At 35.0% G+C, this 26,881-nt stretch overlaps 1 protein-coding gene across 1 annotated transcript in view; it reads left to right on the top strand.

Moving 5' to 3' along the window:
- LOC148823525 (complement factor H-like) overlaps nt 1-24,058 on the top strand; it is a 34,593-nt gene extending 10,535 nt beyond the window's left edge. The window contains exons 8-19 of the mRNA XM_088927240.1: nt 2,339-2,530; nt 2,977-3,150; nt 3,894-4,079; nt 4,417-4,593; nt 5,079-5,258; nt 7,959-8,138; nt 12,037-12,219; nt 15,190-15,213; nt 16,957-17,139; nt 19,414-19,602; nt 21,302-21,339; nt 22,859-24,058. Of these exons, the coding sequence (XP_088783366.1) occupies nt 2,339-2,530; nt 2,977-3,150; nt 3,894-4,079; nt 4,417-4,593; nt 5,079-5,258; nt 7,959-8,138; nt 12,037-12,219; nt 15,190-15,213; nt 16,957-17,139; nt 19,414-19,602; nt 21,302-21,312 (1,679 nt within the window). The 3' untranslated portion in view covers nt 21,313-21,339; nt 22,859-24,058. The remainder of the gene's footprint in view (nt 1-2,338; nt 2,531-2,976; nt 3,151-3,893; nt 4,080-4,416; nt 4,594-5,078; nt 5,259-7,958; nt 8,139-12,036; nt 12,220-15,189; nt 15,214-16,956; nt 17,140-19,413; nt 19,603-21,301; nt 21,340-22,858) is intronic.
- Nucleotides 24,059-26,881: the final 2,823 nt, after the last annotated feature.

Below are 26,881 nucleotides of genomic sequence, written 5' to 3'. Positions count from 1 at the left end.
GGAATGTTCTGCCTGTTTATATAAACATAATTAATTATAATATACATCACTTAGTGCATAGTCAGGTATTTGACCTTGTAACAAGGGTCCTTTGATTTTTATCTTCTAAAGTATTAACTTACATTTCCATGTGTAGTTTCAGAATTGAATGATGACTTTGAAAACAATGTATTATGACATCTTAGAATCATTAGTTGCAAAGAATTAGTTAGATTTAGTTTTTCATTTGTTATGTGCTTCCATTTCATTCACAGATGAAAGATAATGCAAAATCAAAAATACTGTAAATAGTGTATACTATGTGTTGTATGTATACATTCACAATGGAAGTCATTAGCACAGCTACCTATCTCTCTATGCAAATGCACATACAGTGTAACCTAAAAACAGTTCTTATGAGAATACATTCCTTAACAGAAGTAGCACTTGAAGATATTAGAAGAAGTTCAAGCAGGTAACTACACACATTCAAGCCCCCCTGGACAATTCCGGATCACCAGGATGACATCATGTATTTCCAGCAACCCCATTTACTGCATCTAATCCAGAAGATGCACAGCCATTTACATTGGTGAGACAGGAAGAAGCCGGACAGACAGTTTCAGGGAACATGTCAGAGCTGTGAGGATCAAAGGTCTCTCCAAATTAATAGTTCCCCATTTCACCTCCAAGAGCCACAATCTTTCTTACCTCTCCGTTTCCATCCTTACAGGAGGATTTCAGAATGACTACTGCAGAAAGACATCCAAAACCAAAATTATCTTAAAACGACAGACTCATCACCTTCTAAATCCTCTATGCATTTGCAGACTTCATCTTTTCACCCCTCTCCTCCTGTTGTCCCCAAGTTTGGACACTCATTCTCATCTGCTTCATGCCCTACCCCTCCCTCTTCCACATCCCTTCTTAAATACTTGGTCTTTTGTTCTCCCATGCCTTATCCTATCCCTTCATGCAGTAGCTCCACAGCCCAAACTTTTGTGTTTCTTTATGTTTCTTCTATGCCTTATTTTCTGTTCATTTCCTTCCCCCTGCATGCCAGAAGATGGCTCCATAGCCAAAACTTTGTGTTTCTTTTCTTTACCTTTCAACATGGAATGAACCTATGCCTGTTCCTGCTAAGATATAATCAGTCTAGGTTTAATGATGTCTGTCAATACCACTGATTATAAATGGGAAGAGACTGGGAATGTAGAGAAGTAATTTTCTTAATCCTTTTTCCTTCAATAATAGTATTTTTCTCAAATTTTAAGGAGGGCCTCCATGTTCAGATAAACTCCTACTGCAGAGTAGTTTTTTAAAGAAGTATCTCAACACATTACACCAGTTTTTCATCCATTCAAATATGCACACATGAACACCACATTCATACTGTTACCATTTTTACTTTTGTCTCCATCAGTGGTTCTCAACCTTGCTCCCATTACAAAGCTCCCATTTCAGTTCACATGAAATCACACACACACACACCCCATGGTGTATGGGCTAATAATTTTATTTAAACTATTTTTTAACTTATAGTATGATTCAAATTCACATTTGAACATAGTTTATTGAATTTAAGAGTTGACCTCTTAAATTAAAGAGGTCAATGTTTTTGATAAAACATTATCAAAGTGAGCTCTGATGCAGCATATTTACCACATATTTTGATATATGAAAGAGTACAACACAAGTCACTTTCAACAGCTAGTCTGTTGAGGTGCTTATTTGATATCACTGAAAGTGCAGAAACCCCAGCCTTGCACATACTGTGTGCAGTAGGTGGATGAAAATGGATGCACAGAGAATATTAAATTACTGTGATTAGACCAGAATTTGGTGGTTTGTAGCAAATGCGAGTCAGTGACTAAATAAATATCGAAAGAAGCTCAATTAGAAGCAGAGTCTGATGTTTCTACTTATAAAATACTGTAAAAAAGTTGGCTTATAGTTGCAAAAAATTGGCATGTATTTCAAATTAGCTGTAAAAGCTTTTGTGATCCTTTTGAAACCTTATTTTTCCCACCAGTTGAGAACTTCTGGTCTACATAATGTGCATGCATTTAGCATATTCAACATGTATAAATTAAATACCTGCATTCAGCATATTCAACATTTATAAATTTCAATTCCTGCAAATTTTTACATGTTTGTGTACAACATTTTATTTCATGGTTTGTGCATTTCATTATATGTGCATAGTCTTTCTCCCACACACTTCTAACCACATTGGGACGTTTGTGAATAGGAACCTAAATATTACACAATGTTCTGCACGTGATATTTTAAATGGTGTCTCCTTTTTGAAGAAACTAATGAATAATTTCCATACATTTATCTTTTTTTCTTATTTCAGCTATTACTTGTCAGCGCCCTAGAGGTGAGAGCTTACATGTCGAGGAAGTAGGTGGTTGGAGTTGGCAACCAAGAGCTGTATTTAATTATGATCAAGAAATAGATTACTATTGTAATAGAGGATACAAACCAGAAACACGTCAAAGAGCAAAATGTAAAATCAATGGATTTGAGCCACAACCAATTTGTCATGGTAATTTCTTTTCTTTTTTTATCTTAATCACTTTATACTGGATGAGAATTGTTATATTTTTTATATTTTAATTGTTATATTATATTTAATTGATTCAAATTTAAATGCCCAGTAACAACATGCACAAGTAAATTGTGGTATACTGGTATTACCATAACAACTTCATATAAAAGCTTTAAAGCCCTGACTACCTAACAGCAGCTGTGCACTGGCAGTACACTCTCATTGTTTAGACCCAGTCACTGTTGACTAGTGACCTGACCTAAGGCTTGAAGTTAGTGCCTTTACTAACGGAGCCACCTGAAATGCCCTCATGGTACTTTTTACAAAAAAACTTCGCATTTCCTATGTTCAGTCTTTCTGAATGTGTGACTCTGAGTTTTAAGAGAGGGGAGTTATTTGTTAAATGGTCTTACAGTCACAGTTCTATATTCTGTATTTTTTAGAAATTATTTGTGACCTACCGATTATTGAAAATGGAAGAGTAACGGAAAACGCTAAAGCACGATATAAAAACAGTGAGGTTCTTAATTATCAATGTGATTCAAATTTTGAACCAGAAAGACCACAAAGGCTCACATGTCGTAAAGATGGCTGGAACAAACTTCCTTCTTGTACAGGTAAGTTTAAAAGTAATTCACTCAAGGGGTCTTTCTACTTATTTACCCTTATTTGTCATCCACCTTATATATTTTGATTGTTGAAAATGTAGAATTTATGATTTCTGCACAAAGTCACCATTAAGAACATAAGCGGAGGCCCCTTGGCCCACCTAGTCCATTTGGTAGTTAGTAGTTAATTGATCCAATAATCACACCCAACTGTTTCTTGAAAGAAACCACTGTATTGGCTTCAACAACACAGCTGGGAAGCTTGATCCATATTCCCACACCACTTTAGGTAAAGTAAAGGTAAATCTATACTTGTTTTTAAATGCACTTCCACAAATTTTATGTTTTAATCCATAGAAGCCATTAGACTGGCTTTATACCAATCTTGTGCATGGGGTTTAACTGAGATGCAAATGCATTATTCTGTTTTGAAACTGACAAGAAGATGCTGGGTAACAGAAAACAGAAACCTGTACAGTCACAAGGTCAAAAAGAAAAAAAAAGAAGACTGGGTGTAAAAACTGTTTAATTCGTAATACTTCATACAAAACTATTTTTGTGAAACATATAATTTAATTGTTTTTTTCTTCACAAAATACAGAAATAGCTACAGTAGATAATTAATACAGTAATTTATTTCACAAAGCCGAGATGTATTGCCAGTACATACTTATTTTTCTGCACAAATTCTTAAGTAAATTAAAAGATGATTTACAGTTTCATTTTTGCTGATATTTATTTATTTTCTTTAGCAAAGCAAGAAATGTGCACTAAACCCAATTTACCTAATGGATATTTTTCTTCAAAGAAGAAGGTTTATGACAATGGAAGCAATGTTTTGTATGCCTGCAGTCCAAAATATAAACCCTTAACAGAAGGGTGGTGGGGAACAATTCAGTGCATCAATGGCCAATGGTCAGAAACTCCACAGTGCATACGTAAGCGAATACTGTATGTCTTCAATATCATCAAATCTTGATGTTGAGTCTGATGGTATAAAAGCTTTTAAACTCTTCACAGCAAGATATGTACCTGAGAATCCAACTAGAAATGTTAATTACCTGTACGGTATATGTACTGTATATACTATATTTGGAGGCAATTAAACTGCAACAAATACTGTTGATTTCAAGAGTCATTATTTAGCTTTGTATGCCTCTCAAACTGCATTTGGTCTCCAACAGGAATAACTAATGCAATCTATTATGACATTTCACATTAATAATGTGCATAGTTTGGATTGTGTCTGAACAACAATTTACATTTCTTTATTAGCTGAAGACAGTTGTGCCACTCTTCCAACAGTCGGAAATGCAACAGTGAAAGATAATAAGTCATCATTTTTTCCACATGGAACCTTTGTACAGTATGAATGTATTAAACCATTTGAATTTGAAAAGGAAAGCTTTGCAACATGCATTGAAGGAAAATGGAAGGTTCCAAACTGCATTTGTAAGTAAATGTTAAGCAAATGTACAGTAGAAAACCCCAAAAAATTGTGAATAGAATCTGTTATTTGTAATGCTTAAAACATAATCACACAATTTAAAACAGGCATTGAGAACATTTGTGAGAAAAGTACATAATAAAATAGTTTATATTGTTATACAGTCTTAAATTAGAATATGTAGTAAGAACAGAGTGTACTTTCTAAAACATTTTAACATTTGCTATTTATACACTTAATGACACTCATAAACAATATGTAACATTTTCCATACAGATGCAAACAAAGTTAAGATGAAGCTAAATTTGTATTCACTTTTAAATGGTGTTTTGGTGCATTGAAACAGGTACAATGTATTGAAGATGGTCTTTCTATACATATGTAATTTCTTTAATGCATAGAATTTTGCCAAGCAAGTTTCCAAAAATGTTTTAAAGGAAGGAATGATTTAAATCTGAATAAATTATTACTATTTTTGTCTTTTATCCAGTAAGAGTTACATTTTGTGAAGCCCCTCCACGTGTTGAACATGCAGTTATTATGGAACCGTTTCAAAGATTTTATCGTGATGGTTCCAGAGTGGAATTCCGATGCGAGGAAACATATGAAATCAAAGTAGAGTACATGTTCTGTGAAAATGGAAAATGGAGCCAAAAGCCAGAATGTATACGTGAGTAATGTCAGCATTACTTTTTTCTCATCTTTAATGGATTTTTTCAGATGATAATTTAGTTTCCACAGTAGTTGACACTAGTGTAGAGAATACATTTAAAGAAAAGGCCTGTCCCATACATACAAGGCTTTGTCCATGTTCTTCCAAACATTATGATCTTCCTCTAAAATTAACAGACAATAAAGAAATTTAATCCTTTAATTTTTCTTTGTATCTCATTTGAGATGTCTCGTTTTCAAGCGAATGCCAAATGTTAATTGTGGAATTTTGGCCTTAGAATTTAGTTAGTTCTAAAGTGTCCATACTTTTCATGGCTAAGCATAAATCGAGCACTCTCAAGCACAAACACTCACACTAACTTGGTCCAGTGCAAAGTTAGAACTGGACACATTCATCCAGCTTATTCACAATGTGACAGACAATACAGACCTAGAGCTCACTCAACGTGGCAACCTGATAAAGACAGGTATTGTCATTTGCCTTTATAAATCCTAAGTAAAGTCATACATCAATAGACTCCCTATTCCATGAAAGCCCTCATTGCCATGGTAGATGGAATCCAGGATATACACACAAGGGCCTGGGAGGAGCAACAAAGTGCTTATGGGGGCGTAGCTACGTTCATCATGTCTGGTGTTTGGCAACAGTCCGCCTTTATGAAAAAGAAGGAAAAAAGCAACTGAAGAGTTAATGGGACCCAAATTGCTGGCACAAGTAATGTCTCATGGAGAACTGACAGTACCTCAGGCCATTTAATGGACCACAGATCTGTCTCACATCAGATGGTGTGACTGGTGCAGGGACCATGCTCATCACTGCACACAGGCACAAAAAATGTAAAGAAGTAAGAAAAGATGAAAGAACAACAAGAGAATGACCACCACAAATTGATTTAAAATCAGTCTGCACCGTAGGATTAGCTTGACCCAGTTAGGGTGTCCAGCATAGAGGCAGAATAGAGAGACAGATGGGCATAGATGCAAAGTCTTGATTCCTAATTCAGCCAGGTTGTTACTGAGCCAAACCAGCAGGAGGAAAGGTTTCTCTCTACAGAGTCCCCACTGGAGGCCATCCAGGGGAAGGAAAAGAGAAAAGACAGAGAAATGGTTACACTACTATACAAGACATGATTGGTTCAAGTTGTTTAAGTTGTTTTTGTAAAAAAGTGAAGAAGTCAAAGAAGCAATGGTGTGTTCATAAAACTGCACAGAGATTTTTTTCTGTTTAGACTGCAAAGGATGTTGTGAATCAGCAGCTGATGTGTTGGCAGATGAAGAAGAGGAAGGCTTTGCTGATACTTGTAGAGCAGAATAAATGTCTACAAGAATACCAACAGGATGAAAGCACAGGATGTTTTAGCCAGATCAGCACAAAAACTCTAAACCGAATGGTGAAGCGGAGGGCTCTTAGAGCACCTGACAGTCACAATGTTATAATAATAATAATAGTAGTTGCTTACACTTATATAGTGCTTTTCTGGACACTCCACTCAAAACACTCCCTCCACTTCACCACCAATGTGCAGCATCCACCTGGATGATGTGACGGCAGCCATAGTACGCCAGAATGCTCACCACGCATCAGCTATCAGTGGGGAGGAGAGCAGAGTAATGAAGCCAATTCATAGATGGGGATTATTAGGAGGCCATGATTGGTAAGGGCCAATGGGAAATTTGGCCAAGATGCCGGGGTTACAACTCTACTCTTTTCGAGAAACGCCCTGGGATTTTTAATGACAACAGAGAGTCAGGACCTTGGTTTTACGACTCATCCGAAGGACAGCGCCTGTCCCACACGGACCACAGGGGGAGCGCCCCCTGCTAGCCCCACTAACACCTCTTCTAGCAGCAACCTTAGTTTGTCCCAGGAGGTCTCCCATCCAGGTACTGACCAGGCTCACACCTGCTTAGTTTCAGTGGGTTGCCAGTTGTGAGTTGCAGAGTGATATGGCTGCTGGTTCATCAGAACAGTTCTGGATGAAACTGAAAGCAGACTGAAGCATCTTCAGAGAAGTGTAGTGCAGAAGATGGAGGGGCTGCAGTAGCAACCAATCGACCACTGGAGGTCACTAAAGTGCCTCTAACAATTGTAGAACTTTGTGTGTTAGGTAATGCAGGTTATTGGTGATGGGCTTGAGGGCCCATTCTCACATAAGGGACATTAGTGGTGTGTTAGCATACAGTATAAAACAGAGTTGCATAGCGATAGTGGTGGTTTGGTAGTAGTCAGGATAGTGAATTTCTTGAATCTAGAGAACTTATAGTTAGATTTGATAAAGATACAAGTTCACAACATTGTTTTATTACCTTGTACTACTATACTGTATGTTAAAATATGTTCATATTAAGTACTTTTAAATTAAAACCAGGACAATCCCTAAACTTTAGAAAAAATATCTTCTGAGTGTGTTATTTGTATAGATCCCTGGATCCACAGTTTTAGAAGAGGAAGGGACAATATACTAAAGATCTCAGTTTTGAAAAGCACAATTGATTATTGTACTTAATAAGGTACAGATAATCAAGGATTCCTGATCACAGCAAAAAAAAAAGTTGCATTTACTTTACTAATATTAAAAGTTTTTACTGGATAAAAAAACCTTTAGATTAGATCATTCCTAATGGAAGTCTAGTGAAAAAATTAACATGTTTTCTCAGAAGAATGGAAAATTGCTGACATTTGTTTTCTCCTTAACAGTTCAGACTAAACCTTGTGATGAGCCTCCTTATGTACCCAATGCAATTAGCCCACCAAGTCAGTCTGTCTATGAAAATGGTTCTAAAGTGGAATATAAATGTCTTGCCAATTATAAAATTAAAGGGGACAAAGACGTTTTCTGTGAAAATGGACAGTGGAGCCAGATTCCAGAATGTACATGTAAGTAATGCAAGCTATACATTCATTACTAATTATTTCCTTATCCACAACGAAAAGAAAAGTGTCTTGCAAAATGTATTCACTCCTGCCAATAATATAGCAAGTTCATGAGTTTTGAGTAATGTTTACAATTTTTGTAATTTATCTTAATTTTTTTCTTCAAAACATGATTAAATTTAACACATATGTCAAGAAGGGTAAATGTCTGCAAACCTCTGCAAATATATACAAAATGGAATTCACTGATTATATAAGTATTAAGCCTTCTAAGGCAGTACTTGGTGGAAGGAACTTCATCAGGAAGTCATGTTCATTCATCCTGCCAAAAATATTGTCCTGACAGGATTGTTGTGAATAGTTGATGGACTATAACCATCATGTCTCGCCATAAATATTCTTGGCTTCAAGTTGTTAGACTCCTTTTTTCAGTAAACCACATGACTCTGGTAAATCATGCTGGATTTATTTATTGCAATAAAGAAAGGAGGACTGTCTGAGTTAACATGTTCACCTCATATCTCATTCACTTTTCTAGGAACGGCAGCATGCTTTTATTCTTGAAGATGAGCAAAAATTTTCGTACAAAAACATACATTTATGATTGGTCAGTAGCAGTTTCTTACCATACAGATCCAACCATTCAGAATGCGTGTTGGATACTGCAGCACTTTGCAGTGCACATGCCCTAACGCACTGTAACACAACCCTTTTTAAAAAATAAATCTATGTTTGGACTGTACCATTTTGTACAACTGCTAGGTGGCACAATAAATGCTTAACATGGCGTATGGAAGCCAAAAAACACCTGGTTTCGAATCCCTGTCAATGCTGAGCCCCTTGAGACAATCTTTTTCAAGTTATAGAATTTAGGTTGAATACTGTTTAAACTTTTATTTATTTTAAACTGTATATTACAGTATGTTAAATATTAAATTAATTAAAGAGTAGGTCTATTTTATTAAAACAGAATTACTCAGTTGAATATATAAAAAGAGTTATTATTATACTGTAGCTTGTTGTGAAAGCAATGTGCCTCTTTCAGATTTACATCCACACATTGAGAAAATCTAAAGGTAGATTTTGGTAGAGGAAATTAAAAACAGAAGAATAATGTAATATATACCTAATGCACATGCAATAGATGGTAGCAGTAGCTAAATATAAAAAAGTACACAGCAGTATTCCACCTTTTTCATGAATATTTTATGTATCAAAGTCTTTAACTTGATAACCCCTTCCTCCCCGCATCAAATAAAGGAGATTTTCCCTACCTTATAATGCCAGTTGGTGTCAGGAATGTTCTCTCCACAGTGACACTCAAAGCCACAAAGGTCCTGGGTTTCAGCACCTCTTTTCTCAGTAAACCACATGACTCTGGTACATGGAGCTGGAGATTTCTTTATTGAAATAAAGAAAGGAGCACAGATGAAGTTACAGGTCTACTTCATCTCTCACTCACTTTCTAAGGACTTTTATTCTTGAAGTTTAACACAAAAACATACATTTATGATTGGTCAGTAGCAGTTTCTTACCATATAAGGTGTAAACAAGGTCAGAAAGTTAGGTCAAGTTAGGCCTAGGCAATTAACCAATTAACCAAGACCCTAATCAGTTAAGACCCTATTCCTTTTCATGTAGCTTATCACATGTAGAATACACGAGTTACTGTACACCTCCACTCAAGAGAGTTTTAAGAAATCTGGCGATTTGGGAGTGTACAAAAGACTGAAACCTAATTGTTAACTCAATTGTTAACAGTCATAGCTTCCTTCTAAGTCAAACCTTTGCCTGGGCCACTGAAGAACATTCATTCTCTTATTGTCAGACCCCTTCATTGTGCCGTTGGGTTTGTGCTTCAGTTCATTTTTCTACTGAAGTGTGAATTTTTAAACTACTTTTAGACTTTTAGCAGACTCAAGCAGGCTTTTCTCTAGGATTCAAATATGCTTCCCACAATCCATTTTTCCTTACAAGCATCCACATCTATGATGATGGGTGATGTGCTATGTTTGGCTTATGCCAGATATAATGCTTTGCTGTTAGACCAGTAATTTCAATTTGTGTCTTTCCTTACCATAAAACCTTCTGCCATTTGTGTTCAGTGTTTCTTTTATGAGATTTAAGAAGTCATTTTTTAGGAAGTTTTCTTGTTATAATTTGTACATACTGTATAAGGCCAGGTTTATGTCAGACCAGGATATTGTCTATAGGAACAATGACTCCCATTTTCAGACCTGGAATTTTGCAAATTTTTCAAAGTGACTGTTGGCTTCACTGTAGTATCTACAGTATGACCAGTTTGGTGTTTCCTTAGCTGCTTAGTTCGGAAGGAGGGCCTGAATGCCTGGATGGTATGATTCCCATTCCTTCTCTTCATTGTATTCAAAGGAAATGATATGATATGTGCTGCTCTGCCATTTTATCCCCAATGTGTTTTAACAGATCAGTGGTCTTTAGTACATCAATATGTTATTTCACGTAGTGAGCTCTTACTTTATTTATTTGAGAGAACACTGATTTGAGAAAAAACAATGCTTTCACTCGGAAGTCAAATTAAACCACTTTAATTACACACAGAGACTGTTGTGTTAATTTAGTGAACTAAATATTCTTGTACACCTAGATTTGCCATGCTTATGCAATTTAAAATCTTCTCATTTTATTAAAAAAATTAGAATTTATAAATGTATATAATACATATATATGTGTATATATATGTATTATATATATGTCCTATTTGATTTTAAATTTATATAACAGCACACTTTGCAGAGAGTAAATGATTATAGTATTAATAGTCTTGCAAATGTATAATTCTCCTTTTCATAAGACATTTGACGTTGTAAAAGTTCAAGCACTTAATGAGACAGTAGTCACATATTGCCATCACAATAGATAGATACTGTATTGATCCCGTGAGGGAAATTGAAGTGCAACAGCAGCTTAACACAGACAACACAGCAACAGTGTATTGAATGATACAATAATAATAATACAACACATACAATACAATCAGTACAGTGAGAAGTGCACTAAGAAGAGTTACTCACAGTCCAGAATAAACAAAGAACAAAACAGAACAGAGCAGTACACAAAAAAAGTCATATTGCACAATATAAATATAAATGTATTGCACAGGTCCCTGGCATATATTGCACATATATTGTAAATGGGAAAAAGAAAAATAACAGATGTATCGGTTTACTGTTTAGTCCAGAAACAGGTCACTGTCAATGTTGCCTCTGTCCAGACGCAAGGTGGATGCGTTGTACAGTCTTATAGCAGAAGGCAAGAATGACCTCCTGTAGCGCTCCCTGTCGCACCTTGGATGGATCAGTCTATTGCTGAACGTGCTCTTCATTTCTACAAGCATGTCATAGAGGGGATGGGAGACGTTGTCCATGATGGACTCTAGTTTGGACACCATTCTCCTCTCAGCCACTACCTCCAGGGGATCCAGGCCAGACCCAATGACAGAGCTTGCTCTTCTGATAAGCTTGTTCAGCCTGTAAGAATCCAATAATCGAACTGTCAGTTGTTTTCAATTGCACAGGTGTTAACTTGGCCAGATAGTCAGTGCTCACAAGCTTAATTTGCAACCATCAAATGAAACTCCCAGGTTCACAGATTTTGTTGTTCAACAGGTGTTAAAATCTTGGGTTTTAAAAAGGCATTTACTTGTTACATTGAAACTGGTACAGGAGATCAAGGACTCTTTACTACAAGAACAATTGCATTTAATTTACAATCTCAAATGTTTTTTGATTCACTGAATATGTTTTGATAGGTTTTGATCATTACTAATTAATGTTTTAAAGATGAAGCACCAGAAACTCATTGTTCTCTAAGAAGGATAGAGAAATGCAAAGACTTTTTTACAATTTTGTCTCCTATACAGTACAGACTAAATTTTGTGATGCCCCTCCTCATGTAGAACATGCAAAAATTATTACACCCTTACTGAATGAATATCGTGATGGTTCCCAGGTGGAATACAGCTGTGAGGAAACATACGAAATTCAAGGACAAAAATTGATTTTTTGTGAAAAGGGACAGTGGAGTCAAGTTCCAGAATGCATAAGTGAGTAAAGCAATGTATAATTTCATATAACTGCCAGCTGTTCTCTTTGTCACAAGCTTTTATCAAAAATAAAATAAATAATATAATTACCAATCCCCTACTGTATATCCTATGTGAAGCAAATATGTTTAATATCAAAGACACTAGTTTTTTTCAAACCCTTTCAGTATTAATAAAAAGTGTGACTCCAGATACATGGTTTTACACAAGAAAATACATTATTCTAAGAATGATATACCTAACCAGGTCATTATCTCCAGACCAGTGTGACAGTGTCACTTTCATCATTTTCCTTTTTGATAAGCTATGTTTCTGTGATCCCTTACAGACTGTGAATAGTTTCAAAAAGTAGTGTTCTCGGTTATAGTCTCATCTTCATTCCTTGTAACTGTGTGTTGCACAAGTGGTCCTTCTACCTTTGCTCTGTTAGGATGCAAGTACTCAGCACTCCTAAGATTCACCTTCATAACTGGCTGTTCCAACACTTTTATATTCCATCTACAAGGATTATCCAGTTTAATCACCCACACACTACCTATTACACAAGGATTCCAAAGGCCCTATCATAGTAATGCAAATTTATTTTTAAGTAAAATGTTTATATTATGTTTACACTAAGCTTGACACAGAAGTGCCTTTCATAAGCCACTCAGGTTAACTTTGGCTTTGTGCTTTGAATCTACGTTTTTCTGTTCTGCTAAGTGATTTTACGTTCCTAAATTAAATCTGAAGGAGGATTTAATCAGATATTATTCTTTACATTTAAACCAAAACGTTCCAGTTCTGTCTTATCTTACAATAATGCCTTTTGCTACGTTTGTATCACATAGGTGCTTTATTGCAAACCCCTCCATACGGGATTTCAGATTTGTCAGTTCAATAATAGCCTGCTTTGTAGATTATCCCATGTATTCTTGTCCCATGGATATTTTCTCTCATCTCAGACACTTAACTCCTTAACTTTCAACATCTACATCTTTGACCTCATGGTGGCATCCCAAACTTGTTTTCCCAGCTGTTCAGTTTAGAAGAATAGTAATCTAGGCAGTATGTAGGTGCCTTCCACTTTTTAATGATCATATTACAATGATCATATAAATATTTAAGGTATTTGAAATGTGTGCCCTTCTCATGGTCTTTGTCTTTATATAACTTTAACTATAACTTTTTTTAGGTTTTTTTAAAGCTCCTTGCTCTTCATGGTTAAACCTTTGCTTAAAAGTTACTGAGTAGTCACTCAGTTACACGCGTACAGTAGGTGTATTAATTCTGGAATCATTTGAACCACTATTCTTGCAAACAGAAAGATGCTACACAACTAATTGTGTGGCTTGTTAAGGTCATTTTGTATGCTTTAATTTAGATTTGACCACAGCAGTGTATGCAATGATGATGTTGATATTCAGCTTTCATTTCTAATTACATCTTTCTTTTTGTTTTTTTGCTTTGAAACTACAGAGTAGGTTATGTGTATAACAGAGTTTACTGCTTCAGAGTGTCATGGATGCAGGTTTTAAAGCAATAATATGAAAATTGAATACTTTTTCAAGGTATTGGATCCCTCCCATTGGATTTTGTCCTAGTCTTTCGAGGTTACTGTCATTTAAAAATTGAGGGAATCCAACAACATGTAAAAGAAAATAGCAGTAGAATTTCTTCTGAAGGAGCAATTCTAAATACCTATTACCCGTTTCAACAAGGAAGGTATTTGGCTGTTATTATCAGTTCTGTGGAAGTTGGTAATGATTATTTCTTTCTGAGCAGACTTACAAAATATGAGGTATGAAGTAAAATTGACTAAATGCCACCCACGTTCCTTAAAATAAGGATGACTAATAGGGTTTTGCTGGAATTCTTAGAGAATTCATAGGTAATTTTATAACTCCCAATAGTTCATCTTATCTATTACAGTAATTGTTGAAGATCATTTGTAAAGCATTATTTTTAAATGCTAATAATATTATAGAGCATCTTTTCACAAAAGGCAGGTTTATTAATGAAAACAATTAAACCTAAACGTTAGGTTGAGCACTCTATAACAGTATTCTAAAACTATTTGTGGTGACTGCTGACCCCTGGGCCACAATATGTGAATCAAAGCCAGCAAATCACTGCATGACACATGTGTGTTTGGTGGTCTGTCACAGTTAATGGCTTGTGGAAGCCTTCCGTGCTCCTATGATGTACCAGAGAAAGGAGGTTTTTCTGCCCCCTTGCAGAGAAACCTGCACAGACCCAACATCAGTTCATTTCTCAGAAGTTCTATTGGCATAGAAATTCCAGCTTCTCTTCCTCTCATATTGATCCAATCTTAATCCAAAAATGTATTGAATACTTGTAAACATCATTTTAACATTTCCTCACAAAGCTATAATCTTATTAATGTCATGTAAATAAGAATATTTAATAGCTTAATAACAAGAACAGACCACATAGCCCAGTCAAAACTTCAGTGTTTTACTAAAAATCATTTAAGTTGTATTTTTGCAATGTGGCGTATGGATAAGTGGTTAGAACTTTGACCTTATAACTGGATGAAGTAAGCACAAATTATGGGTGTGGTATACTGTAGCTGCTGCACCCTTGAGCATTCTATTTCACATAGATTGTTCCATTAAAATGTCCTGTATATAAAGGGGTATTTTCCAAATTGTGATTGTAAGTGAAACTTTGTGTTGTTAAGGAAAGACTATCAATTGTATTCTACCGATGGTATAGATTTTGTAGATATCTACATACTGTATTTTCTGTCCTAATTGTATACCAAATAGGACATTAAAAGAGTCACAGGAAATAATAACAAGGTGTGAATTTTTAATATTGTGAAAAAAGTTTTAGAAAAAGGCAATGATTAAAAGCCAGACGAGCATGTATGTTAACTTAAAGAGAGGAGACCGTTGTGGAGTTCTCTGCTTATACAGTATTCTATAAGGAACACTGCATGTGTAAACAGTTTCTTCTATTTTACAGGAAGCACTGATGTTCATTTAAATGGTAAGTACTGAATTTCTAACACTAGTAATAATAATAATATATTTTCACTTGCGCATTTAAACCTGAGTATTTATGAATCAGCATGTATTCAAAAGTATATCAAAATTATGTTAATTATTTTAAAATTCCAATTTAAAACTTGTTTGAAAAGCTTATGTTTTTAGAAAAGGCTTGAAATCAACATCCCTGTTCTAAAACCTTTTGGATTGAACACTGAATATATAAGATCCTTGTCTAGCCAAAGGTGTATGTTTGTATGTACCAAATATTGATGAGTTATAATAAATAAATTACTTTGGAGCATAGAAAGTGTGTGTCCATTTACAGTATAGTTTTTTTCTTAAATGAAACATTTTCCTCAAACACGAGTGGACATTCTACAATAACACAGTTCTGTAAACTTTAATAACAAGCATGATTTTTTTCATTGTTTGTTCTTGATATATTTCAACATATTTTTCCTCACAAATTTCACATTTTATCAAAGTCTTATGTAGAAACCTGTCTCTTACCATGGCTAATAAGTATACAGGGTATAACATTGGCAGCGGCTTATGAACCCTAAGACTACACGAATACAGTATGTGACATTAGTGCCATTTGTAATTGCATTTTATCTAGTTGTGGCTTTTACTGACAACTCTTTCCTGAAGATTTCACAAAAAAAGAACTTGTTAGAGCTTTAGAAGTGTGAATTATTATTGTTTATGTAAAATATGGTTACAAATCAGAATTACAAAATGATGAATAACAGGAATTCACCGAGCTGCTTAGTCAATAAGATAAATAATCATAACTTCCAACTTGTGAGGATTTTGCCATGAATATGCCTGAGCAGCTGGCGCAATTATACAGGAGGCACGTGAGTTCTTTATTCTCTGGTAAAAATAATAATAATTCATACACACTGAGTTAAACAAATATTAACAGTTACCATACACACACTACACTATAAGCAAGTTTATAGACAAGGCATCCCAGAGGCCTAATGTCGTAACCAACTAGAAAAATCCCAGACTCTTACCAAGTATTCAACTCTTAATGACTACAAATGCCAGAATAAGAGATAAGCTGCCTACTAAACTAGATATCCGCTCTTTGCAAACCCAGAAGCCTTTTGACCTGTTCTAAAATGCACACACTAAGCAAGAGAGGCTGTTTTAAACTGAATGATTCTTCACTCAGGAACCACAAGTTAAAAGCTACAGAATAGCAAGCTCTCTTAGTAAGGTTCAAATACTTCTCCAATAATATTACTAGGTCCAATCAGGTCTTCTCTCACCTGACACACTCTCTCCTCCTGTCTCCCTCTCTCTCTTATGGTCTTTTCTTTTTCTCTGTCCCGATCTGATCTTATATGGCGTCTTTTTGTACTGTTGATTCACACTAAATCTTTTACCCAAAAAAATAATTAACTGAGGCACTGTAAACCAAGATAAACTTTATGATTGTTTTCATCACAGACTCTGGACCTCCTATATCTCAGCAAACATCCCCTTTGCTTTAAGCTGGAAAGGTTTACACTGCCAGGTGTTACATACTTTATCTAGACTCTTAGAGACACTTCCTAGTCACCTATAACTGAAGCAGTATTCTTTTTGTTAACTAATATTGTAAATAAAGTTTATACCCTGAAAAAACTAACTTTATTAAAACTTATTGTATGCTAGGGTAATTAACTTATTTGAAAATGTTTAAATAAGGATATTTTAGAATATGAATAACCTTAATCATATTTTCCAGATGACAATTGTGGAGAACCACCAGCACTTCTAAACGGTGATACCATTTCAGAGAGGCCACAAAACAATGTCTATAAGCATGGTGACAAAGTTAAATATCAATGTACGCGATTTTATAAGATCAGTGGTTCCAGTGAAATAACTTGCCAACAAGGACAATGGACAAAACTACCCACATGTCTTCGTAAGTACATCAAATACAGAAAGCACATTTAATGCACTGGAGATGCTCTGTGTGCAAGTGCAGAATAAGCGATATATCTCTAAGAATACCTTTGATCAGTCACGGATATGAGGTCATTATCAAAAGATAACTATTATTTTTCGATTTTGTCATCGGATTCTAAAGTAAAAAGTGATTATACTTTGTAGTCAGCAAAGGAATAAGTTAAAGGTTCATTCCATGCTGAAAAGAGAAGAAAGGAAAGACAACGTTTCAGCTGTGGAGCCCCTCGAAAAAGGCCCCACAGCCAAAACATTGTTTCCTTTCTTCTCTTTTCAGCATGGAATAAGCCTTTAACTTGTTCCTTTGCAGCCTACACATGCTGATGCAGATACCTGCTTGAACTGCATTGTAGTCATATAGATTTCAGGTTGATTATAGGAATACCCCTCAGATCCCCTACTCAAACCTGCATCAGGGTGGACCTGCATCAGTGGAAATAGTATTTAGGGACTGTGTGGACTGCAAGTGAAGTTTTCAGGCAAATGTCAATTCTATTTTCAAAAAAGGGCAAGTGTCTATTTTTCTGATGAAAGATTAAGCATTTTAAATGTTAACAATTCATTATTAATCATGTTTTTGATAACATTTAATGTCTTTTACCTATAAAAGTGTGCTGTTAGTACATTCATGTTTTGATTAAAAATGTTAAAATATGTATTTGCCTTTTATAACTCAACAAATTGGGACATTGGAAATAAATACTTTTGCAAGATATCATATGTATAGTTAAGTGCCTAACCAAAAAAAGTCTTTGTTTCCAGTGTTTTTGAGGTGCATAATTTTGACCGTACTGGCTTCAAAGGCTCTACTTATTAGACCATGCCCCCAAATAGAACCTAAGTTCAATGTCCTCATGGAATGGATGCACCTTTTAATAATCTTAATTATGTTGAAAAGTATAAACAGTACAGCCCTGTTTAGGGTCTTAAATGCAAGGGAACCCCATGGGCTTCAAATGCACAATAGAAAGAAATATCCAGAACAAAAACAGAATTAAAAATAAAAACATTTTATTGTATTTCTTCAAAAGTAAATTTTGTAAGTTGTAGTAGACATAGGATGTAAATTTCTACTACTGTCTACTACAGTGGAAAAAAAAATTGAGAGTCATTAAACAAATAAAATTGTGCAAAACATTCTATAAAGACAGGACCTGGAATTGTTATCGTTGCCTAAAATATATATATATATTAATGTATGTTTTAACATTAATTAAAGATAATGATATCAATTGCAGGTCCAGTCTGAAAAGAATGAAAGAATTTATGAAAGAATTAATGAAAAGATTCAAAAGTCCATTATTATTTTTATTTCATTTACATTAGGCATTGCTAGATAAGTTACTATGGTGTTAAGACTGTAAAAAGTTGTGTTTATACCTTTTTTTCACATCACATCTGCTGTGTACTTATGACAAAATGACAGGACTGTTTGTGATCTTCACTTGATTGATGGGCAGAAATAAAAATTCCTGGCAAACACAAAGGACAGCCTTTCAATTAGAGGCTGGTTTGAAAATATGAGGACCCTTTTGGTCAACTATTTTGACTTTCGATTGTGCATGCATATATATATATTGTTTGGAAGGACATGTGATAGAAATTTGGCTAGTTTACAAGGTGATTGAGCTGGAGGATTGATAAAGTATCAATGCACTTGGGAGTTTCTTAGAACTGCTACACCAGATAAAAGTTCTTATGAAAAAATATTGCATTGCATTATCAGGTTGTATTTAGTTATGAAATACACTGCTGTGAAGCTTAGGTTGTCTTGTGTCTTATGAGGCATTCTGTGTTTGATTTTTCTGGTAAAAAATAGTGAAATTCATCAGTTGTGCTACAGTATATACCTTGAAGCATTATGGTCAGCTTTACTTAAAAATAGTTTCAGTGCTGTAAAAACAAACTTAATGGTTGTATTTTGATTATTTTGGAGATGCTTTTGTGCTTCTTCGAGAGACGGTTAAAAATACGGTGTTTAAGGTAATGAAACGTATGCTGTAGATTTATGTGTTGGGTTGTATATGGCTGGAGGACCACTGGCACATGGACATGGTGATGCCATTACAGAGATAGCTCTCAGTGATATGTAAATAAAAATGTACTTTTCCTTAATGCTCAGAAATATTTAGGAAGGCTTACTTTTGTTTCACAGACTGTATGAAAGACTGCTCTCTGTTAATTAAAATTTTTAAAACACCAGTTTTATTGACATTTTGCTATTATTCTTTAGGTCCTTGCATTATACCAACACCTATAGAGGACCGTTACAACCTTGCAAATCCAAGGAACACTGAATATGTTGAAGAAGGCATGACATTCACATTTCATTGCAAACGGAGTTTTTTTTATTATGACGGCAGGAATTATTATCGTTCAGTTATTGTCCATTGTATTAATGGAGAAATTAAATATCCAACATGTAAGTATAATTCATTTTCATTGATATTTAAAAACGTATTTGTTTTGTCAGAAATTCTAAAGAATTCCATTTATTAAACTATCTATAAGTTCTCATTGATTTGACCTTTAATTTACACCATTGTGTACTTTGTCACATATGCTAACTTTTGTCATAAAAAGGATCATGTAAATGACAATAGAAGTATTACCTCAAAAACCAAAATGATGTTGCAGAAAAATGTCTTCAGTTTGTGTTCTTTGTGGATACATTGTGGAGAGTGTCAAGTTTAGAAATATATAATATAATATAATATATAAAGTTCACAATTTTGTGCTTAATTCAAAATGTGTAAAAGTAATTAATTAGTTTTGTTTCTGGGATTTAATAACCGGTTTGAGAAATTGTGTCTTCAGTTCCCCTTTAATGAGGCTGATCTAATTTGATAGTTTCTGAGGAACATCGCAAGCCAAGGCATCCCTACTTGCCAAACAAGTGGGCCGCACACCTATTTTTTTAACCCTTCATGCTCATTGTAAGACTTGCCCAAGTGTATAGCAGGAGTTTGCATAGTAAGCTCTCATTTCCTTGAACAGGCCATCAAAAACACAATAAAAATTAGCCTTGATTTAACAACTTCTTGTCACCTTGTGATTAGGAGGCATGCCTCAAGTGATAGTGACATTTTGTGAATTTAAGTATGAGGCTTCTCTGAAATCTCAGGTTCAGTTTCTGCTTTCTATATCATCAGGACAACTGCATAAATCACTCCCCGTTATCCATTCTTTGTCAAAAAACTGTTTACTCCTCTAAAGGTCCTTAAGGTTCATAACATCCCTGACCAAATCCTGGAAGCACAGGTACAAGACAGGACTGTATTCCTAAGCAGGACACCACTCCATCACAGGCCATGCATGCTTGCACACAAGGTCACGTATACTTGAGAGACAGCAGTTAACCTTACCAAGTATATCTTGGGAGGGTTTTTGAGAAAATCAGATCACCCCCCATCAAATCCACACAAACACCAGGAGAACATACAGTTCACTCCACCCAGAAGACACTCAACCAAACCTGGGCCCCAGTAGTTATGAGTCAGCAGGCCTAACCAGCACAACATTATGCTGCCCATGCTTTCTATCATTAAATGGATAATGAAAAGCTGAATGTACTTATAGAGATGTATTGCTTATCAGTACTTGTGCTGGGCTTCTGTAAATATTTATGAAGTAACAACTGAAGTTTGTGAATTTCTCATGGACTGAACATGATCTGTGGATCACAGGTTAGGAACCACTGGTCTCCCTTACAGTAGAAACGAAACAAGAAATAATTGTAAACAACATTATGAAATTGATAAAATTGCTGATGTTGTTTGAACTCCTATTATTGAATTTGAATAATTTCAATAAGGTTGATTTTATTTTCTGTGGGAAAACGAAGTACAAATACCTGTACCTTACTTTATTGTAGATACACTTTGTGTGTGTTAAATTAAAGTTAATAGAAGGAGACATTTTAGCATATAAAAGGAAATTATTAGGTTGTGTCATTCACAAGCTCTTATTAATGTTAGATACTCAATAATTAAATCGTGCATCATTTAACTAAGTCATTATGCATATCAGAAGAATCAGATGCTACAATTGAAATCAAACAATGGGAAATTCATTGTTAAAATGATGTTGGATCAAACTCTGTTTTTTCTTAATGCATACAGGTGTAAAATAAAGTCGCTATTGAGGTATTGAAAAACTGGTGAGTGTTGCTTTTTCTTTTGTTTAATAAATACCCGTTCAGTTTTCAACATTTTCACTAGTAATTACTTTATAAAACTGTTCTTTTTTCAACAAACTTGAAAGTCCCATTTTATTAAGAGTCTTAAGTGAAAGCCCTGTATTTAGAATATGAGCATTTTTTATTATGACACAGTTTTGGCCCAGGACCCTGCACATGTGAATCTATTGTGCCACACGTTGCAAATAATATCAAATAATTTAAATGAATAATTCAAAATGTATTTAATTAAAAGTGGATAAACAAGAAATAAAGATAAAAGTATTATCAGGGTGGAGCTGCTTGTCTCTTTGTTTCGCTGCAAGATGGAAGCAAGGGTGGTAGAATATCCAACAATGAATTACTTGAAAATGTTTAATACATTGTGTACTGTACCCTCTAAGAGTATTAGGGCAGCAAGAAAAAACTGTTTCCCTTTAAAGTCATATTGGTGATTATGAGATTAATATGAATGATAAGTGTAATATAATACAGTATATGTTTTATTTTTTCATAAAAGTCCATGATGTGACCCTCACCGTGCTTCACAGATGTCAAAGCCTAGAATGCATCACCACCTCTGGAACTGCCTCACTCATCTTTATAGATGATGTAACTTATGCTAGCTGCAACAGGAAGAGTTCTGATATTTACAGAAATATTTTGCCTGTATATGTAGGAGAAAATACTTCTCATATTTTTTCCTTAATAATCCATACCATACCCAACCAAGCACCATGAAAATATTCCAAAATATATGATTAATTCAACCAAAGAATTCATCAGGAGAAAAAGAGGATTAAGGAGTAACCAATGAAGTGCAGACACTGCATGTTATTCCAAATGACCACACATTTTACATATTGAAAAATATCACCCCTAATCTAGGCTAGAACTCAAACTGTCTGCAGCAAAGACTGATTATCTAAAGGCTTCAGTCTAAAGACTTCAGTGAATTCAGTGGGATGCACCCTTCATGCAGTTCTTGCCTCAATAGGATCTGCAGCCATATACAGTACTAACTTATTCTGAAATTTACCAAAAGTGACTATATCTTAATACTCTTAATTGAAATCAAATCACGGGATTAAACTGAAGGTGTGTTGTTCTAATATGATGAAACATATGACTTACCCAAAAAACAGTATATGTGCCATTCATATTAATATCATGATCACGAATACAAATAGGTTGACTGAAAATAAACAGTTTTGACATTGCTGTTTAAGTACCTGTATAGGGCACTGTATGTAATAATTTTCAACTGATCGACATTGCTACCATTCTACTTGAAATAGATTCCTTGTTGCTCCACTGTTGAGCTGATGCAACTTTTCTGGTTTAACAGTACAATGGAAGAGTATGTACAGTATGGCATTATGCATCTTAATTTTATTATTTTTAAAAAATCATTAATAATTATTTATTTGAAAGCATAAGTGTAAACCTTAGTTCTCCATACATTAAATATTGTACTAGTTCAGCATTTTTTCTTTTACAGGTGTGGGATATGGATATGACTACTCCATTAAGAATCTAAAAATCATGTGACATCTGGGAATCTTTTCTTTCTTGCTTTGCCAGGATACAATGATTTTACTCTGATTATTTCAAAACATGTTTTTATTATTTACTGTAATTCTGGAATGCACCTCTGTACTCATGGTTATTGAACATTTGATTTAAAAGCTGTTTCTTTTCAAATATATTTTCAAAAACCAAAAACTAATTTCCGACACTATTTTAAAGTTTATTTGTTCATTTGATACTGAGTAATATTTCTTTACAATAATAATCTAAATCTTTTATCGAAGATCAATAACTTAAATTAAAATTTGGTAATAATGTGGAAGGAGATGTCTCCTCTTCTGCATGAAAATTTGTAGCGACAAACTTGAACTCAAACAATATCTTTAGTTCTATACACTTATTTTGCATGGTTTGTTTTTGCTATTGCTTTTTCTGTTCTATTAATTTTTGTGTATGGAGCATTGTGAAATAATACTCATAAAGTATATTAATGAGAAATCAGATCCTTTTCACACCACCACTTTGGTGAGGGTAACATAGGCCAAAAGGCACCAGAAAAGAAAATATCAATTCTAACAAAGGCAAGATGGAGAACCACTGCAGTGCAAAGATACTTTTATTGGTGTAATACATAGTGGGGGGACAAATGAAAACCAATAGGCATTTGGTATCACAGCCTACACTGCTCTTCAACTTCTCTCTCTCATCAAACAAGACCCCCATCTACAGTATATCTCCTCCGCCTCATATCTCCTCAGTGGTGCAAACCATTGATGGTCTTTCTCATATAAAATGGCCATTTTACAATTTCCTTACTCTATACATAGCATCTCAAACATACTATGTTTTATACATTTAAACCACATTTTACCTAATTTGAATTTATGTATAATTAACTTAATAAATACATAATTAACTAGGGATTAGCTGGTCTCTCCATCTCTGGAATATACGTTTCCTCTGGCACTACAAGGATACCTGTTTTGACAAGGTTCTGGTTTTTCGGGTTCTTGAAGCAGGAGACAGTATTGTTGCACCTCGCAATCAATGTTGTTAATTTGTAGAAATATTTATACGGGTTTTAAGGAACTTTGGAATCGCTGTTCTTTAAATTTATGTCTTATGTTAACGTGTTTACAAACACAAAGCAATACAGAAAAAAGGAAGTATTGTTCAGTTGTACAGTATGTGTATGTTTACCATTTTCTAAACAGCGTTTTTGTTTTATAATGTAGTGGTTACTGAAGGCTGGAGCCTGCTTTGTCACAATAAAGTAAAAAGGCTTTAAATTTTAACAAGAAAACACATTGGTACTAAAATCAAATCAAATAATTCACCTTAAATGTTGTTTACTTTTCCAAATTGCCTGTCTAAAGAAAAACATTACCATAAATAACTCCTCTAGGAAATAATTAACTCAAAGGAATAAAATCTACTCAATGTCCAATGATTACTTTTATATCTTGTTTAAGTTCATTAGAGGAAGACATTTTAGGAAGGGGGTTGTACAGATACAGTATTTAACAATTTACTTGTTGTACTTAATTTTTTCTGGATATTAAACATTTACAAATAACATGTTATATACTGTACACTGTATATATTCTATTATGCAGGCACTCTATTTAGAAAGAATAACACTTTGACCTCCAACATACACAGCATTGTAAAGTCATTAGTGGATGAGTTTGAAAAAGATCAGCAAACGTCCTCTGTGAAAATTAAATCTATTTGCAGCATGGTGGAGCGGTGTTTAGCATTGCTGTCTCTCTGCACTGCAGCACTGGGGCCCTGGGTTTAGTTCCTAGGGTGCTATTTGTGTGGATTTGGTATGTTCTCCCCATGTTCACGTGGGCTTCCTCCAGGTTCTCTGGTTTCCTCCCACAATCCAAAAGCATACTGGTAGGTTTATTCGCTTCTGGGATAATTGGTGTGAGAGTGACCATATCTACAGTATGTCTGTGTTTGTGTATATCTACCCTGCAATTGACTGGTATCCCATCTAAGGTGTACCCTGCCTTGTGCTGTTGCTTGCCTGAATAGGCTCTGGCTCCCCTGCATCCTTGAAATGGAAAAGCGGTTAGAAAATGGATGGACATATGGATGAGAAGTGTGCACTGAGATAAAACCAACATAATGAATTTCTTATTAGTGTTCTTACATTGTGCATGTCTTGCATTATAATAATAATTGCTTACATTTATATAGCGCTTTTCTGGACACTCTACTCAAAGCACTTTACAGGTAATGGGGACTCCCCTCCACCACCACCACTAATGTGAAGCATCCACCTGGATGATGCGACGGCAGCCATAGTGCGCCAGAACGCTCACCACGAGCTCTCAGTGGGGAGGAGAACAGAGTGATGAAGCCAATTCATAGATGGGGATTATTAGGAGGCCATGATTGGTAAGGGGCGGGGGGGGGATTTGGCCAGGACACAGGGGGTTACACCCCTACTCTTTTCGAGAAATGCCCTGGGATTTTTAATAACCACAGAGTCAGGACCTCAGTTTTACGTCTCATCCGAAGGACAGCGCCTGTTTACAGTATAGTGTCCCCGTCACTATACTGGGGCATTAGGACCCACATGGACTGCAGGGTGAGTGCTCCCTGCTGGCCCCACTAACACCTCTTCCAGCAGCAACCTTAGTTTTTCCCAGGAGGTCTCCCACCCAGGTACTGACCAGGCTCACACCTGCTTAGCTTCAGTGGGTTGCCAGAGTGATATGGCTGCTGGCTACTGTATGGCTATGGCTATCTATGACAGAAAAGCAATGACACGTGAAACTTTTCTGTAGATAAAATAGGATACAATAGCTTTGGCCTCATCATGACCCTGAATTGGATAAAACAGTTAGATTGAGAATGAATGGATTGAGCACAGTTTATACCTGGGGATTCCTGAGAGGTTGTTTTACTGGGACACTGGGACAGTGGTTTTACTGAGCACAGTGTTTGTGCTCAGTGGTGTTCATTCATGGTGAAGGAGTGAGTGACAGTATTTCTGACTCCATAATTCTCTTACTATACATCCATGACACAGGCGCTGTGAACTTTTGAAAAAAACACAACTTTGTTCGGAAAAAACAACTTCCAACACTATTTTTAAGAATGGACAAGCTTTTATTATTTTCTCATTAGATGAGCTTATTTGATTATTTTCTCTTGTATTTAAGATCAAAAGAAGAAAACAAACCCTGATTTTTAGGTCACTCTACAGTATTTTGTCACCTTTCAATATGTCACAAGGTTGTCACTATAACATTGGGATTTAAAGTCATATAAAAAAGCGAAGGAGGGAATATAAAGTTATCCCTAATGTAAATACATGTTCATATTTAACATTATTCATAATGAGCTGTGCTTAAAATCACCATAACTATGAAAGTTTTTTTGGGGGGAAAAATACATACAATAATACATAATTATAAGTTTGGACACACTGATAGAGAATAATGTGGAACATATTGTTAGATATTAAAAAGTTATTTTTTTGTCTTTTTGCCCTATGATCAATAGTGCTCATATAACATTGATACAGAAGGCTATTTAAACAAAACAGAAAATGTTCTAGAGTGGTGAATGCAGAAACAAACTAGCAGAGATGTACTTTACTTTCTGACAGGCACTCGTTGACAGGCCAAACCTGCTTACCCACTCCTATTCTTTCACTGTATGATATTTGCTTTTTTTTATTGAGCACTGAATACATAACCTTTTTTATATAGTACATGTTATACAGTTTACATATAGCACAGGTGATCATTCAAATTGTACATACCAAATTTGAAATACCAGTAAAAATAAATACAATTTTCTCTTAAGACAAGTTTTGCAATCATATTAGAGAGATCTGTACACATTATTGCATAAATTCTTTTTCATTGTTTATTCCTGACATATTTGAACACATTATTCCTCATTACTTTTCATCATTTCTTTATCATAATAATTTTGTTCTTACTTCACAACTTGCTTAGTATATCAATGC

The sequence above is a fragment of the Atractosteus spatula genome, chromosome 11 (genome assembly GCF_055471065.1).
Source record: "Atractosteus spatula isolate fAtrSpa1 chromosome 11, fAtrSpa1.hap1, whole genome shotgun sequence".
Taxonomy (NCBI): domain Eukaryota; kingdom Metazoa; phylum Chordata; class Actinopteri; order Semionotiformes; family Lepisosteidae; genus Atractosteus; species Atractosteus spatula.
Note: the sequence above shows the minus strand (reverse complement) of the source record. Positions and strands in the feature narration are given on the sequence as shown.